At 39.2% G+C, this 18969-nt stretch overlaps 1 protein-coding gene across 1 annotated transcript in view; it reads right to left on the bottom strand.

Moving 5' to 3' along the window:
* The window catches only part of CRIM1 (cysteine rich transmembrane BMP regulator 1), a 178812-nt gene that overhangs the window by 156849 nt on the left and 2994 nt on the right, over window positions 1–18969 (bottom strand). Inside the window, exon 2 of the mRNA XM_033054763.2 lies at window positions 7465–7638. Within this exon, the coding sequence (XP_032910654.1) occupies window positions 7465–7638 (174 nt within the window). The remainder of the gene's footprint in view (window positions 1–7464; window positions 7639–18969) is intronic.

Below are 18969 nucleotides of genomic sequence, written 5' to 3'. Positions count from 1 at the left end.
AAACCAAAGTTTCTCTAAAAGCCAACTGGCTCAAAGGGTCTTGCTTTGATTCAAGTCTCCATACATACATGCATCTTGGACACAAACACTTTGCTGGTAATGCTTCATTCTATTACAAAGAAAAATTAACCTGATTATGTGGAAGTGGCACAGCGTTTATTTAGAAAAACAACACAACAACTTCAAGGCCTAAATTTGGAGACAAAATCCTAAAATAGTTGGTCGCGTGCTATACAACTGTCCAGAATCACAAAATACTGGTATATCATTCATTTAAAGAGACAACTGTGAAGTTACTGGAGGTGATCCAACAACAACAACAAAAGTTGATTTTACAATAAACTGTTTCTTATTATTTATAGAGACATAGCCTGTGTACTAAAATTGTCATATTGACCAGTATGTCATTGATACCACTATCACTGCATACATCCATTCAACACTCAGTTATCTCTGTCAGCATCAATGCCACATATATCCAAACAAGACCTGCCCTGTCAAAACAAGACCTGTGACCCAGCCATAGGAATATAGCTTCCTGCTACTATACAACATTAACCTAATGTTTACACACCATTCAATTTGAGATCTTTGCTCAGGTCTCTTCTGTCACATGTAGCTAACTTTTGATCCTTAAAATCAACACTGCATTTGGAAGCGTTCTGCTGAAAGTCACCTGCTCCATTTTCACCCTCTTCCTCAACTTGAGCAGAAATAAGGTCAAGCATTCATTTAAACTACACCTTAAGTGGACATATTTCAGGCACAGCCTATTTGCCAACATGCAAAGGAGCTTTTGGAAGGCACAGAATTTATCAAGTGCAAAAATCTAACCAGCTGTAAGATACCAGCCCTGTTTTTTCCTAGTCTCATAGAAGCTCCAGGTACAATCAGTTATTTTGTATTCAGTTTCAGGTGAATGCAGGTAAGCATCTGAAACAGGAAAAGGTAAGAAGAATGCTCCTTTGTCTCTAGGAACAGCCCTGCTTTGACCATCACATCTGACTGCTGGCTTTGTCACACAGTCCTGTCCCAGGGCCTTCAGTAAAGGTTACACTTCTGTCCTCACCAACCTCAAGAACTACCAAGCTTGAAGGCACCTGAAGTGTCACAAATTGATGATCCAGTACACTCTCCATATGCACTACATGCCCAAGGATATAGATGCAGAAAAGCAGGCATGGCACCTGTAGAGCAGCTCACATGATCAAGGCAATAAGCTCAGTTACTACACTGCAAAAACACCACACATTTACATAAAAAGGCAAATAAATGGCAAGGAAAAATAGAAAATATACACTGCTACTTCCAATTGTAAACAATTTTTGCAATAGTAACACTTCAGGGTTTTTTAACCAGCTGCTCAGTTTTGTGTTCTATATTTAATCTTCCCTCCTAACAGTTCCTGCAATGCAGCTTTTTCCCTGTTAATACAAACTGCATTATTCATAATCTAATTAAGCCTAAATTTAGGTATCCAGCCACATCAATACGTATATGAAAGCCAGTTTTCCCTTTTGATATCTTTCTGAAACTTATCTTCCCTGAAACTACAAGGTTTTCCTCTGGTTATCTTGAAATCCCCTGGCATAGATTTTTTGCCTCTGTGATATCTTTCCTTAAAGACAGATGCTAAAATAGCCAATATATTGGCTAAAGAAGATCATACTTTCTTGATCAAGGAACAGCTCTCTGAGGAACTAGAGTCAGGAAAAAGTGACAAGTCCTGCAAATGTAACACTGCACTGTCATGCTGCGAAAGCAACTGCACTGCCTGATGTGCCACAGTCACAGAACCCTCTCATCGAGTTAGTGATCGTGTTCCCTTCCTTTTTTGTTTTGGAAAATTGCTTTGTATATCAAAGTTCATATTGGTATTCCTGATCTGTATTATTTCCACAGCAAATGTGTTTTTTCCCCTCCTGTCTCTATGCATTCAGAAAAAAAAGCCCAAAAGCTACACTGATGGCTTTCTCTGTGTTCATGTGAAATTTTGCCTTCAAATGCACTTACATGGCTCTCACAAGCATGTTCAAGGGTAAAATCTGGATCTTTGCCACAACTGCATTCCTTATTGCAAATACATGCCAACCTTCAAAGTTCAGTTATTTGAGCAAAAACATACGTTAATTGTTGTGCGAGGGGAGTGGAAAGTATATCAGATTAAGCACATCTGAAAGTATTTCACTCCACTCTTTGCTTGATAAATCAGCATAAAGCTGGATCACTCTCGTCTAGTTTTTCAATAGAGCCATTAAGACCACACAAGTGAAGTTTTACACAAAATCAAAACTTAACAACAACCAAACAAGCATTCAGAATAAAATTACCTTCTCATATTTGTTATTCCAAGACTGGTCTAACAGGTATTGCAACATTTGTCAGCATAAAGTTATTCAGTTACATGTAAAAAATAATGGAATGCAAGGAGTGTGTTGCAATAAGCTGGCTTAATAGATACCAGCAGCTTAAAAGGCCTTTTCCTTTCACCTATGAAGGACAGCACTGAATAGCTTGGAAGGGTGCAAGCCAGGTAACCAAGAAGCAACTCTTAAAACAACAGTTTCAATAATTTAGTATCAGCAGCACATTTTACATGTGGACAGAGATACAAGTGAAAGAAATTCATTTACCTAAAGCATTCTTTAATCAAAAATGGCACAAATTTTATCCTTCACATTTGTTCTGAATAAAGACTGAGTTTAACTTTGATATGGAAAATGCTTATGTTCTGGATAGAGTAGAATTGATGAAGTTCACTGGTTTCTCCTCTTACAGCTCAAGTGCACACTGAAGCTATGAGGCAAAACCTCCATCATTGCTATGACTGATGGTACTTCTGCTCTCTCTGGAAAACATGTTTGTCTGTGTCATATCACAGTCTGTAAAGCAAACTCTTTGAAAGAATCTGCAGACTGAAGTTTTTATTAAATCACTTGAAGAAAACCCAGCCTGACATACAGCCCATCTAGTGGAAAACTGGATGCACTGACCCCCAACTTTCCCTTCACTTCCCAGAGGGGACAGGAGATAGCTCTTCCGGCACGGAACTTTCCTTAAGAAGCGAACTTTCATTTGAAGACCTGATGATGCCTCTGAAGGGGCAGTTCATAAGAGCACAGATCCAGGCTGCTCTAGTACAGGAAGAGGAGAAGCAGGATCAAGAACATTCTTGGGTTCCTGTTCTTAAAAGCTCTGTAGGGCTATCCGAACTGGTGCCAGCCAGGCATAAAATGAGAGAAGGCCTCAGAACTGGAAAACAACTAGATTTTCAGGTAACTGAACAGCATTACACTACAAATTTTCCATGTTACTTTCTATTAATGCCCTACAAACTCATCTTGATAAAAAAAAAATTACTTTCTCTCAATTCCTCATCCCCAATGCTCAGCATTTCACACCAAGTCTGAAGAGCTGACTCTTTTGTGCTGGCTGCAGCTAATTCTTTGCAAATTGTGACTGCAAGAATGCACAGATGCAGTTTTACTAAGACTCCTGTTTGCTAACTGCGGCTCAGCAGACAGAAGGCATCTTGGCACTTTCCACCCCCTGGTCATTTTTTTCCACAGTCCATTCCAGCAGTTCAAGTTCAACCAAGGTGTCATCATTAGCAGGCTCCTGAATAGAAACAAGTTTTCCAAGCTCAAGAACACAGGATTTCCTGAACCATATCAGAACAGGCACTCATCAAGACAATAAACTTTAAACAACAATTACAAAAATGAAACCAAACCTAAACACCCAAACACAGGAATTATTGTTAGCATTATTACTAGGTTTGCAATAGCTTTTCCAGACAGTTTCTTTCTAGGCCCAAATGTGTGCATTTCCTCATAGTAGGATGGTTCATGACCTCCATGCAAACCTTCTCTACAAAAAGTCACTGATGGTCCCTGTAGAGAAACATGCATTTCAAATCTGGTGATGGAGCTGAGAGGCCTCTAAGCATAAATGTGCTTTATGCTATATAATCTATTGAAATAACAACTCTTTAAACATTTCCAGCATGTCTACATGAAAATTAGACAGAATTTGGTTACCGAGTTCTACAACCAAACCAATCTTTTCAAATATATCTAATCCTACTGTTTTCCAGGAAAACAAGGGCAAGGGAGATGACAACTGCCTTGAGTGCCTGCATTAGTGAGATTGAACTTTAGCCTTACCACACTTTCTTCCCAATAGGCACCAGTGCCCCTAAAGAGGTTACACACAATCGAGTAGAAATTAATTTATTCTCATTACAGGCTTTCCCAGTACAGGGTTGAGCAAGTCTCAGGGAGACAAAATAGAGAACATGGTTTCAGGACCTGTCAATGACATCTAAACAATGTGTGTGACATTAGAGCCCAGGTGACCTGATTTTGGGAAGAAGGGATAGAAGAAGTCATTTCAAGTAAGGTGGGATACAAACAGAATTAAATAGGTAGGCAAAAAAAAGGGACAAACAGGTAAAGCTGGAATGAAATATGAGGTGCCCAGGAAGGCAGGCAGAACCCAAGCCAATAGGTAAAGAAAGATCCTGTGTGAAGCTAACAGGAGAAAACTTTGGTTTAGCAGAGTAAGAAAGCTAGAATTGACATCAAGCCCAGAAGGGAAGACCACACACAAGCTGAAAAGCTTAAGTATAAGACAAACCAGATAAAGGAAGGTGACTGAAAAGGCTCTTGAAAGGGAAGATGCTAGCAGAAAAAGGCACAAGAAAATGAAGTACATGAAAAAGCCTCAATCCCTTAGCACACTCCCATATGGAAATGGGATTCCAGATTTCAGCTCACTGCTAGTTACTTGTCAGGTTGTATCTATGCAACAGATTCTTATCTGCAGGCTTTCAGCAAGGTGTGCAGTTTTCTTCAGAAACTGATTATGGTGAATCCATCATTCAGGTATCCAACTTATGTCTTTTTAATCACACTCTGGATCTAATTATCCATGTAAAGTGTGGTGAGGAGAGAGAAGTTAGACTACCTTCACTTGGTCCCACTTTCCATGGCAACAGATTCTATTAGAGTATTTAAAGGCTTAAATTACTAGTTTCAAATCTTACTGCTATTATCTTTAACAGACAAGCCAAAAGAGTGAAGTACACATCAGTACTTTGGATTTTAGGAAAATCTTAATTTGACATATTTAACAGATCTTATGAATCATCCCTTTTTACATGACACTACACTTTAATATTTAGCTTGTCTTAAATAAAGTGAAAGATTTCTCTGTTTTAACACCATCACAGAATCCTCTGGTTTGTGTACTACCTAAGTTTCAGGTGGACTTTCCAAGTGGTTGACTTCCATTTTCAAACTATTAAAATCTGAAAACCTTGAAATATTCAAGCAGCAAATACTGGCTCGGACACACCAAAGTGTCTATTCCATTTTACCTAAGAGACTTGGCTTGCTTAGCAAACAGGGACGTGGCAAGCACCAGTGGAAAAAAGTTATTCTTCTTTTCCATTAGCTTAGGTACAGGATGAAGCATTACTTGGGTTTTAATTACCAAAACAAGAACTAATGCATTTAAAGAAACAACCTCCATTAGCAGTTAGCATTCAATTACCAATCCTAGTCAGAGAAAGAGGGAATAAGCATTTAGAGTGCAAGACCCAGTAGGCAAATTTAACAGACTGAAAAATGCAGAAATCAGAATTACATTATGATTTCTGCCTGTCTGTAAGGAAATACAACGGGATTTACCTTCCAACATCCCTCAGTGGTACAGTTTGATAGTCTGAGGATGCAAATGCAAATTCACATTCTTAGGAGTAAAAGCTGGACTGTTAGAACACTCAAGTTGTAACTGCCAGACTTCTGTTATTTAAAGGTACCGTTGTTGCTTCAACACTTGCAACAGCCATCCTTTCCAACTGTGAAAAATTAAAAAGTCAACAGGTCCTAAACACTTCTACTGGTGCCCCACAGTCTGAGGCTTTGGAAGAACACCATCCTCACTCCACAAAGAAACAAAACCAAGGGGAGGAAAAAAAAAAAAAGAAACCACGAAAATTACACCTCTGAAAAAACAACTGCACCACAGCTCTTATACCAGACAGTTTACATGGTGAATATTGTTACCTCATGGCTAATTATAAAATGCTGTTTTTATAAAATAAAAATTTAGCTGAAAAACAGATCGCTGAAAGCAAGTGACTCAGAATCAACCTGCTTCAGCTATGCCATTCCACAGGCTAAGTCCATCTCTTCCAAGGTTGCAAAGTACAAGACGACAACCCACAGCAGGTTTTCACAGCGAGTCAAACACACAATGAACTGCCATGCCAGTGGAGACCTGCTGGAATCCTACAGACTTAGTCAAAAGAGAAGTGGCAAGACTGAAGAACACATACATGCTTTTGCCCACTACTACATCAACAGACCAAAGGTGCTGCCCCTGCTCTTCCCAGAGTAACAAGAGGAAAAAAACCCCACAAAAATCCCAGACCAAGCACTTGTACACCTTTAGTGAGCAACATCATGACCAACAATGACGAGTATGTTTCTTCAGTTTCTCACAACATCTCCTTAGTTAAAGTCTGTAGCACAAGTCAATTGTCTTAACACAAAATAAGTACAGATGACATCACATCACAATTCCTTAAGTCAAAGATTCCCCTAACTTAAAATATGGTCAGTAGCCTTGTCAATACACTAACTTTTTCAATACAATTTCAAAACATTGGTTTAAAGTAGTCTAATTAAGCAGGTCCACACCACTAATCAACTCCTGCATATTCCTGAACACTTTGGGGAATAAACAGTAATTGCAGCATCACAGAACTGGTCCAAGATCACTCCTTTAACTGCTGTTCAGAACAATCCAGAAACACACCATGTAAATTTAATTTCAGCTGGATATATTTGAGCCAACTCATTTCCAGTTTAGCCATAAGCAACAAAAAAAGAGAAAAAAGCAAAACAAATATGGATGTATGCATAAGCATAAACATATGGGGCCTAATACAAATCTAATTAAAGTAACACAGGAACTGTAAAATACGAGCAGTAAGGTAATGTTACATTATGCAAACTTAAAGAAAATAGCAATTCATGCATTCATATAATAAAAGATGTAAGTATAGTAATGACTCCTTTTTCTATGCCTTTATTCTTAAAATTCACGGTGTTTATTCATGATTCAGTCACATTAACACATCTAAAGAGTATTCCACATTGCTTTACAGCTGAAGATAAGCAAAGGTAGCTACCACAAACAGAACTGTTTAGTCTTAAAATCTGCAAACATTGTAGCACACAAAGCATGTTTTTTCCCCATCTTAAACTGGAGCATTTGGAATCCCAAGCTTATGAGGTACTATCTTCCTCTAAAACATACACCTGTTTTCTGACATGTAGAAGACCAAGTGACTTGTGTGAAACTACACAATTCATCCCTAAATATATGCACTAGTTTTTAATCAATTGCACAGAAAGAATTGCTAACTCTGAAACACTGAAGACAGATGCTTACCTTCAATCCTTTTTAAGGCTGACAGACAAGTATCCTGGCTGGGAAACTCAAATGGGTTGTTACAGGTCCGAATGGTGTCACACTCGCACTTCCCGTTGATTATGTTACAACCTGTTATAAGATTTTCATTGCATGGTTCAAATCCAAGAAGCTGATCATCATCCCAGTTTTCATCTAAAACAAATAAACAAACAAACTCATTTACTATTGGATTCCAGCTGCAGTAGGTAAATTTCAGCTGCTTTGGAGTTGGGTGCAGTTCACTTCAAGTTCAACACAGTGTTAAACAGAAGATAACGTTAAAAAAAATAACATATTAATCTAAACAGTGGGGTTTGCCACATACCATGTTTCACAGCTGTTCTACTGCCCATTTTGCTAAAGCAACTGGCATTGTTTACTTCCATCTGTATGAAAAACTATCTCATCTCAGGAAAATGCATAGCTGTAGTACAAATGAGTGCTATTCTAACAGAAATAACTTTTGCAGATAGTAAAGTTATATTTATAATGGAAGTGAGAACATTGTACAGAATCTGCAGCTGTTACAGAAGTCAAAATTAAGTCAGAAAGAAAGCATTTTAAAAGATGATTAAAAATGCATCACATAGAATTCACTCCATGGAGATAGCTTTTTATTACAGAAAAGCTGCAAGGTGCCAGACCTCTGATTCCATTATACAGCCAAAAATGAGTTTTCCAGCAGTCCTGAATTATCATACATATTCTTGGAGAATTGATTGAGCACACTGCACTCCTTGCTGTCAAGGGTCTAGGGACAGAGGGGTCAGGAGGAGTCTCTCATCTTAAGTAACTCTATTCCTTTTGAGTCAGTCCTGGCAAATGTGTGCAACTGGTGCTCCCACTCCACAACTGCCCATCTTCCTTTTAGGAGGCCACATGCAACAAGATTATTTTTTTCTCCAGAAAGAAATACAAATCCAGTCAATCCAGAATTCCAAAAGATTATCAGTCCTACAATATCTCAGTTTCCTTAGGTCAAGTGCATACAGCAATATCCCACCAACTCTGAAGATTAATCAAGATAAAAAACAGAACAGCCTGGATCGAAGAGACCTTCAAGACCATCCAATTCCAACTCCCATGCCAAGGATAGGGACATCTCCCACTAGACCAAGTTGCTCAAAGTTCCATCCAGCCTGGCCTTGAACATTTCCAGGGCACCCACATCTTCTCTGGGCAACCTGTTCTAGTGCCTCACCACCCCCACAGTAAAGAATTTCATCTCAAAATCAAATCTAAGCCTATTCTATTTCAGTTTTAAATCATTCCCCCTTGTCTTATCACATGCTTTTTAAACCAAGATTGAATAAACTGAACTAGGCATTAGGTACTCTTTGCTACAGAACACCAGATGTTTTATAGACAGACAAGCTTGGAAAAGTAAGTGCTATGAAATAGTTGCATAGAGTCCACTAACTTCTACTAACAACAAAAGGAAAAAATAGATATTTTTAATCTTTATATCCTTACATTCAACAGCAGCACTCACATTGCACATTTTAATTCATTCACTAATTTTATTTTCTATCAACAAGGATATTGCCAATATACGTCCTGCCAAGAAACACTTTGAAAAAGTTAGAATATTTTTAAGTAATGCAGGATGAGTTTCTTCTTGCTGTTGGGGTTATCAGAGGTTGTCCTCCAGTATGAGAGGCCACAACTAATACAAAACTGTCGTTCAGTAGTCTGATGCTCAATAGAACCCTAAAAACTAATAGCAAATAACAGTATATATACACACGCATGTGCTGAGGTTGGCAAGCAAATTCTTTCCACTCATGGAAATATGCAGAATATCCAATAACCTGAAGTTTTTCCTGTTTTGGGAAAAAAAAAAAACCCAACAAACTAGAAACAGTTGTTTACCAATTCAGTACTGTACATGATCTACAGGGAGTGTCACAGCAGATTCTTACAGGTTTATTTCTCCCTGTACAACAAATTCCTTGCCTTTTATTATGAGCTGGCAAAGTACCCTGCCGACAAAAAAGCACTGATAAACAACAAAGTCCATTTTAGATGTGATGGGAACTTCCATGGGAACCTCATGGCTCTTCTCCATAAAAATAGTAAAGGAAGAGTAGTCACTAACCCCAGGAAGTAATTTTTTTTTTCATAGCTTAACCTATCATCCAATGTAGCAACCGTATCAATGAAAGTCAAAGGAAGCACAGAAGTTCCTGAAGAGAAACTATTAAAATTCTTTCAAAGGAAGATGCCTCTCCAGTAATGCTTGGGATACTTACTCATTGTGATGAGGTCTTGCATACAGAGGGAAAAAAAAAAAAAAAAAAAAAAGCCCTGAGAATTTGGAGAACAATAATACATCCTGTTTTTGAGAAGCCGGAATACAGCCTGGACAATTTGTATTTTACAAGTCACAGCAGTGATCCATGTAATGACAAGAACAAAAGCTACACCTACGGTCCAAGGCTCTCTGTTTGAAACTCAGTAACAGCCTGAAAGAGTCGGTTCTGCTCCCGTTTCTGACAGGAGTACCCCTGTGCCCCTGTGCAGGACAGGAGCCCAGAGCCAGCATGTGCACTCAGCCCTGCGCCTCCACCAGTGCAGCGCACACTGGAAGGACACACAGCAGGCTAGGCTCTGCTGCTTTCCTAGCAAACCATCCTAGAGCATTGCTGCTACTTTGCTTGTGGTGTTTCAGCACTAGATCTTCTCAGGGCAGACAGATCAGCAGGATTTTGTCACACGAGAGCTGCCCACCCTATGGAAGGTGGCCCAGAAAGCAGGGTTGTCCCTTAGCCGTGCCAGAACACCTGGATGCAGATGCTCTGCTCAGGGTGGCACTGCACACACTGATTGCCAGGACAGGTTAGTGGCTGGTACCACATCTGCCAGCTCTCATAAGCTGCCAGAAAAGGAGGTACACAGGAAGCACACGGCCCAAGAGTAGATGCACCTAAAGTCTTCACTGCCACACACCTCGACAATTAGCTCAGCAGCCATTAAAGTCTTAATGAGAAGAGAAATCTCTCAGAAATACTTGTTCAGACTATACTTCTAACATCTAGAATCTTCAAACAAGTTATTTTTCATTACTCAGTGTGAATAGAAAAAAGTTACATTCAGAAAGGATGAATGCAAATCCAGTTTTAGCCTGCCCGTCTTCTACCAGCCTGCTTTTCACACTTTAGAAACAAGATTTCCATCAATGAAGTTGCAAACATGTAGCAAGAGCTTATTTTGTTCAGCAATTCAGTGCCAAGTCTACCACGACTTTTCATGCAGACTAAAGACTGACTCCTTCTCCTAGCTGATTTAGTCCACATGAAAGTGTTCACATGAGCTAAAGGATATCCAAGCTTCAGATACTTGATGCCAAGACACCTAGTGCAGTCCTTGATGCAGATAAACAGTGGTCCACCACAGTATGCTCACACCTTTAGCAGTCAGCAGTATTTCAACTGACAATGGAATGATATCTTGTACAAAACTTATAACCTAGCCTCTATTGCTAATAAAGATCATCATGTCCTGGGGACTACTCCAAAAATAAACCTGCACCCACCAGTGATTTGGGACCTGGGACAGTTCACGAACTATTCCAGCTGCATACATTTGCCTGCATGCTCTGCTTAACCTCCATGGCTTCCTTTTCAGAAGACTGTCTTTTTATGCCTACCTCTCAAGTGTGGATGATGGCAACAAAGAAATTGTTGTAATGTAATAATTTGTTACAGCTTTATTTCTCTGCAAGCAGGGCCAACAAACTCCAAATGTAAGAATGTCTCAAGAACATTCTATCCCCTAGTTACTTCTAGGACACCCAAAAATACAAAAATCAAGTATGTAGTTAACAAGCTAGAGTTTTTAGAAGCAATGCAGCTGAAAAGAAGCCCAAGTAAACTACTAGTTTTCATCCAAATTGATCTTTGTTTAGCTGTGATTTTCACCACCTCACCGTGCTGGCATGATCAGGTAAGGGCACAAAATCAAAGGGCTGCACTTTTTAGCCATCCTGAGATGTCACTGGAGTCTTGTTATACAATTGCTCAAGTGCCTTTTGCACACAAGCCTCAAAGCAGTTCAAATTCTCCCAGCAGGCTCATAACTACAGCTTCAAAGTCATTTCTCTTTCAAATAATTTCTATCTACATGCAGTTCCCCACTCTTTCCAGTTCATTCAGGCAAGTTCCAGATAATAAAGTTTCAGATAATAAAGTAGTTCTGCATTTACTCAGATCAAAGTTAAGTCAGACATAATACCTTTTTAATTCTTCTAACTGTGCTTTCATACCACAAGGAAGCCACAGGAAGGGAGAATTCACATTAATTCCAAACTTTCTTACTTCTCTCTTCTATAATTCATATAATCACTTGCTTTCTGCAAAGCAAATGTTTCAGCATTCTAAAAATTCTAATACTGCTCTGAGTTGCTGAATTCCCAAGTCCTGTCATAGCATGCATCTAAAGTAGGGAAGGGGATTAAGGCATTAACAAGTTGAACAAGAGGTCCTTAAACAGGTCTAGTCTGGGAAATAGTCTGAGAAATGTCTCTGGTAAGCAGCATTCCACCACTTCTTCCATACTAAATCCTACATACCAGCATTCACAACACAGCACCATGCTAGGCACGATGGTCACGATTGAAGCATTCACCTTCTTTGCCTGAAGAGCTGCCTGTGTTTTTAGAAAAGCATGCTACTGAGAAATTAAGCTTTACTTTCAAGGCACACACTACCTCATTATAGTTACATTTATTATTTATTATTCCCCATTGGCAAAGGATCATCTCAAAACAGGTGCAAGCTAAAAGTAAAAGGAAAGACCTTTTTAGAGACTGCTTCTCCATTGCTTAAATTTTTGCTTCCTTCAAGCTTTTAATTCCTTCTGCCTGCCACAGAAACTTCTCTTTTGTGTCCCAACTCTTTCTTTCTGGACATTTAACAATCATCAGCTATTGTTTGGAGAACTCTATACTGTTCACTTTCCCAACTGAGATAATGCATCGCCTCAAAACAGCAAAAACCACACTGAAATGATTACTAAAATACCGCTGTTGAAAATGAATACACAAGCATTTTGCCCACAATAATCTTATGTTTACCACCCTACCCTTTGAACTGTAGTTTTACTAGGGTGGATTGAGTCAACTCCCATAATTTACATTTAACTACAGCACTGCAGTTACTCTGCTACTTCCGCCTTTTTTTAAAGCATCCCAGGTAGCTCTTAGGATGCTGAAATGAGCAAAGACACCATAAAATACATTGATGGCCTGAAAGTGAAACTGTCCAAGTCACATCTTGCAGACTCTTGCATCCTTTTAAATCTGCATTTGAAGAAAAGAGAGAAGCAATCTTTATTGAGACTGGCACTGCTCTCTGGGAACTGGGAGGCAGAGGGGGAACCTTTCAGAAACTCCTCCATGAAACTAGACTCAAGGTCTGAGCCCTACCAATCCAGCACACTGGTATACACAGCAGCATTTTCAAATCAGTGGTATTCATTAAGATGGTATGAGACTCTGAAAGGATTCCAACTTGCTAAAATAAAAAAAGGAAATGCTTCTTGCCAGTAGACTCTCGCTTCTCTTTGAACAGGAAAAAAAGAATGATGGAAAGGAAATCCATGTTTTGGAGGAGCTGAACAATAGAAATGACTAATTGCCACTAAAGAATGTTTGAAACCCAGCCCCAGACCTTGAAAAGCAGCAGAAGGAAAGACTAGCCTTGAAGTGAGTTTGAGCTCATACACTGGCTTCAATCCTTTTCTCTCTTGCAACTTATTCCTCCACTGAAGTAATGAATCAAGGACTAGAGCCGGCAGAAACTTATGGTAAGACACACAGCTGAGAGGTTGGTGAGAAAGCATTTTTTTTCCGCATTTCAGAATGGTCTTTTTTCCAAGATCAGATTTTCATGTGGAATGTACAGCAGTACAAAAGGGTTTTGCAGCTTCCTGAGAAAATTTCTAGTCAAAGTTAGAAAGCAGAACTGTAGCACAACATTTAGATAACTGAGGAACAAACACATGTAATGCTTGTCACCAACTTGACTGCCTGCTTTATCTTAGCATGCATCTCAGGTGACCAAATTCCCAATGCAGTGAGAAAGATTTTCACTGCTGCAGCTCTTCATGTGTCTGTAGACAGTTATTTCATACTAAGGAATGCAGAAAGTATTTAAACAGACCAGCTTTCCAGTGAATTATCAGAAACTCTACAAAAGTCTTGGGGAAAGCAAGGAGATGAATGGAAATGTTCAGTGAAGCATGTGACATGGACAAATACTGCAGAATTTTGAAGTTCTCTTCCCCACACTCCCTGGAATATTTTACTTCTCCAGGTAGCCCCCCACCTTTTTCTTTTTTTTTTTTTTTTTTGCGAGAGGGGAGGGGGAATGGGAAGAAATGTATTTTGTCTTTTGTATTTTTTTTTTTTTGACTTTCACTCTTAGGGTTCCCCACAGTAAAAGTAAATGGTACTTCCAAAAGCCTTCTTGCCCAAAGATGGTCTGAAACAATAAACTATGAGTTTTGAAGTCTGACCCTACACATTTACACACCTGAAAGAAGACTTACAAGCAAACTATTTTAATCTGATGATCAGAAACATGTCTTGTTTGTAAATAGCTGACTGAAAATACTGCAGTGTCCCAAGATTTAACAGATCAGAAAAAGCCTCTGCCAGTACTCGCCTGATTAAAACGAGCATGGACAGCGGTGTTTCAGCTGTCACAGCAGATTTTTCCTCTAGCTCTAGAAAACTCTTTGCAAAAATAATTGCTAAAGCCTCAGAAAAGGGCCAAAGCTTCATAACCATTTTCCAAAGCAGTCTAAAATTCCATTTTTTTTTCCAAGCTGCACCCCCACATTTCAGAAGCCTGCATGTAAAGCAGCACACATCAGCTTCACTGCAAACAAGTAGCTGGCTGGCAGCCTGCTGAAGCTGCTAGGCAGAGGCAAAGCCGACAGGAGTAGGAAAAGTTTTGTCAAAGACAATTTCTGGAACAGGGCCATGAGTAAAGCAACCTATACCAAGAACAGTCCACACTATTGTAAGAAATCCGATATCCTAAATATTTTGCCACTTTCCCCCCAAGTCATTAATGCAGCACCACTGAACACCATAATTACAGCATATTTCAGAGGAATTGACCCCATCTCTTAGTCGCAGAAGACTACAGGAAAAATTCAAGCCTGGATTTAGAATTACCCTCAAGGCTTCTTTTCTTTTCCTCAAGCCTAACTTGGAGCTAGACATAAAGTTTGGCATTTCTATTGTAAAAGCAGTACAGGTTACATCAGTGCATGAAACCCCAGCTTTTTATCAACAACGCATCAGTGAGGGGAAGAAATACCTCCACACACACTTCCAGCCTTTCTGAAAAATTCTTAAGCAGAGTACAACACAGTTTGTAGCAAAATACTGAAATTTAATTCATTTCAAGGATAAATGACCCAACAGAAGGGGTTCTCTTGGATTCAGAAACATTACACTTGCTAGATTTTTCACCAATAAGTAAAACAAACAAACCCATCCAAACAAACTCAAACCAAGAACTGAAGCCTTACAGTGGCTATATAAGGCTTAAAGTTTAGGAAATGAGTAAAAACATGGGAATTGGTGCATGCCTATAAGCCAGTCAGTGATTTTCCTGCCACCCACATCCCTGTTCCCCAGTTCATTTTCTTATTCAGTCTTAGTATAAGACTTGCACAATCACGACCCACAAGGTGTTAACATCATTTGCAGATCCCAAGTTAAGTGGGAATCTGCAAATTCAAGAGCTTTCATCCAGTAAAAGCTGCTGGGGACTGAGTATTGCCTCTGGTAAAGGTGTGACCTGCTTCCATTCTTCACAAAACATTAGGAAGGGCTTACATCCCCACAACAAGGCCAAACTAGTCTGTTTAGACAAGAGCTCCCCCAAGGACTATTTTTAATCCATATGCTTACATGGAATTTACTCTAGACGGCCTCTATGCAAAGTTATCTTCCCATCGTAGTTTATGTTGGTGTTGGTAAGTTTCTCCATACACATAACCTTTCTGTGTCAGTATCAGTCATTTTCCAAATTCCAACATTGTCAGGCACAACAAGTGTCACTCAAAGTTTCAGGCAAAACCCTGAGTTCATGATTTCCAAGTTTACATTCCCTGTGGATTAAATGCATTCTCAAATGAAAAGCAGTTTATAAGTCACAAGAGATACTTAATAGGTCACCTCTACAAAGTATTTAATCCATTAAAACAGAGAAACATTTGGTTCTGTCTGCAAGATCCTATAAACTTTACTTATTGAGATGAAGAATCCTTAAGGGGGGCCACAAAGCAAGGAAGGGAAGAGAACAGCATTTTTGAACCATATTAATGGGTTAATTATTGCATAATATGCCTGTCAGTTAAATGACATTTTGGTTGACTAAGTACCAGGCAAGAAGTTAAATGATGCAAGAATCCTTGAATTAGCTAGAAGGTGCTTAAACCAGCAAAGATGCCTACAGGCAAGTTCAGAGGTAATTAAAAAAAAATTTAAAAGGGAAAAAAATCTTTATAAACACCATGATTTTGGGGAACCTGATCAAACTACCACTTTCTGTGTAGAATAATCCATGTAAGCAGAGATGCTTTTACAAATGTTTAAAAACTAAAAATAAATAAAAAGAGAATACTCCTCTTGCAAAAGTTAAGAAACTTAGCAGTCCAGCCTATCTAAAGTGAGATTCCTAGTTTTGAACTAACTGTGCTGATCCACAACAGCAAAATCCTACTAGTTCCTGCATCATATCTGTTAGACTTTTCCATTTAATTTTTGCTGAAATGCTGGAACCAAGTCATTTCTAAAATTGAAACATGATGCCCAGAAACAGAGAGGAAATCATTTCCAAGTCAAATAAGCACCTGATCCAATTCAAATTCCATGCCACACTCAGAGTTACATGTTCTTACTGATGTTGAGATTTCAGTATTGATGGAATACAGAGTAGAAATAGCTTATAAATTATCCAGTCTGTGTGTAAGAAAGTCAGCATTCTCCTACTAAGTGTTTTTGGGGGTGGCAGGGAGGAGGAGTAGGGGAAGGGGACTGTTAAATTAGATCAAGGTTAGCATATCAGAAGCTCCATTTTCACCAAAGAACTACTCCTCATTCCAGTTTCACAACTTAAGTATTTTTTCTGATAGTTTTCTTTTTTGACAACAGAAATATTTTTTTCCTGTTTGTCTCCCTGATAATCTGGATTGCTGACAGCGTTTGAACAAAGTACTTTGACTGTCTTCACACCGACAACCATTGGCACACCACTTACTATTAATGAAACCCCCAACTATATCAACAGTTCTAACACCTGTTACTATCTTCAGATGTTACTGAAAGGAGCTCTCTGCACACACACGGGCATCAGAACCACTTGGACATCTCCCCAGCCATTCACTGCATAACAAAGGAAAAAAACCCAACCAAACAAAAGGTTAAGAAATCGGGCAGCACTGTTCCAGTCCAAACAGATGTAAACAACTGGGTTACCCACATGCAACTTCCAAATTACTTGAACTTCAGTAACTTGTACTGAGAGCAAAATACTGCCTGATCTTTAGGGGTCTGGGTTGCATCACAGGCAAGAGGCCAAGGATGTAGTATAGCAGTCTGTCTGGAGACAAAGCACCAAGTTGAGGGTTTTGTGTCCATTGACCCATTAGAGAGCACAGGACTGAGAACAACTGAAAACAAGGTTCTCCAAAGTGTACTAGCTACCAAAGTTACTTATGATAAAAAACTATCAAGCCTGCAAGCAAGTTCCTCTTAAGAAGAACTTCTTAATTCTTCATAAAGCAGGGAAGAACTGCACATTAGCACACATGTAAATTAATGCCTGAACAAAACAAAACAAACAAGCTCAGCTTTCCTCTTCCAAATCTAAAAAAAAAAAAAAAAAAGTTAGGCTTTCAAGGTTTGAATTCTTCTACTCAGCTCCAGTTTCACTAAGCTTCAGTTACATACCATACACTGTGCCCTTATATATTTCTGAGGGAGGAAAACTAGGCAGACTTATAGGTGGGGAGAAGACAATGGACACATCCAAGCTCTCCCAGTTTGCCTCAGCAAGGAGTCAGACAGACTGCAATGCTCAAAACTCCCAAAAAGATTCATTTCAGTAAATGAGACTAGGACTAGCCACAGTAAGGAAAGCTTCTGCCATCATCCTAGGAGATTAACACATATACTTCCCCAATGCTTGCCTAAAATCTGCTACAGTAACTTTTTCCTGGTCCCAAGGAAACTCCAGAAGTTTAGCACTAGGCAGACAAGCCTCTAGTACTCATTGCAAGCCTTAAATTACCTACAGTAAGCAAAAAGAACACAGCAATAACTGTACCCCCCCACACCAAAGGAGACACAACTAATAGCTAAAGCAAAAAACACCCAAATCCCACTAAAATCAAACCAATAAACCAAAACCAAATAAAGTAATAGATATGGGTAAGCTAGTGGCACAGTGACATCTTTTTCAAGATCTACTTAGAGGCTAATTCATACAGAAGAATATTCTAAAGAGAAACTAAGAACACCTTCAGACTAGCAGTTTTGTTAACTACGCATTTCAAATATATCACAAAAAGCTTTGTTTCTGCTACACAGTTAAAAATACTTTCCAGCCATATTCAGTGTTACATTATTTGCTACTGTCATGACCTTGAAGAGTTTAGCAAAGCAATCTAGGCCTCTTCATCTAATAGTACACAGGGGAAGAGACAAAAGAGAGGCATCTCAAGAAAAGTCCTACACAGAGCAACCTAACTTCTTTGGCAGAGCTTTTTCAAGGCTCTCTGATCCTCTGGAAAGCTAGAACCCTGCCCAGCTGCACTGCTGCAGAAGCCAAAGCCAAGGTGTTTCTAGAGAGCTTCAGACTAATTCAGTGGTGGCTCTAGGACTACCTTCAAAGGTAGAGAGTACAGGCAGTTCCTGCTTTGCATTCAAAATTTCTAACCTTAAGAATCTTTGGAAGGGGGTGTAGGTTCTCAACACCTCATAGAACCAATCCAGCAAACCCCTGTAAAGGATGTTGCAAAGTTAAAAGAGGCTGGAGGTGTGCAAAATCTCTCAAGAATGCCCTTTAGGAGGTGTAGCTACCAGCACGAGGACCTCAGAAGAATTATTACTTTATTACTATTATTACTGAGAATACACCTGCATTCAGGAAAGGCATTTACTCACTTCAGGATAACACCACAAATGAAGTGATAAAACTGCTTAGAGACGCAAATAGTTAGGTCACTGAGATAAACGAGAACTTCCTTCAGCTTTTAGAATGATAAAGGAAAAAAACCCCTCAGGATCTGCAACAGATTTCATTAATAAACAGTGCTTGAACAAAGAATAGTCTGTTTGTAATTTCAGGAAGAGAAGCTACCAGCAACAGATGCCACAGAGACTCCACTGTCAGGTGTTACAAACTCATTTATGTCAAGCGTGTTAAATGCTAGAATCACGTTAGAAGACAAGTATTTCTACCT

This window comes from Catharus ustulatus, chromosome 3 (assembly GCF_009819885.2).
Source record: "Catharus ustulatus isolate bCatUst1 chromosome 3, bCatUst1.pri.v2, whole genome shotgun sequence".
NCBI classification, from domain to species: Eukaryota; Metazoa; Chordata; class Aves; order Passeriformes; family Turdidae; genus Catharus; species Catharus ustulatus.
Note: the sequence above shows the minus strand (reverse complement) of the source record. Positions and strands in the feature narration are given on the sequence as shown.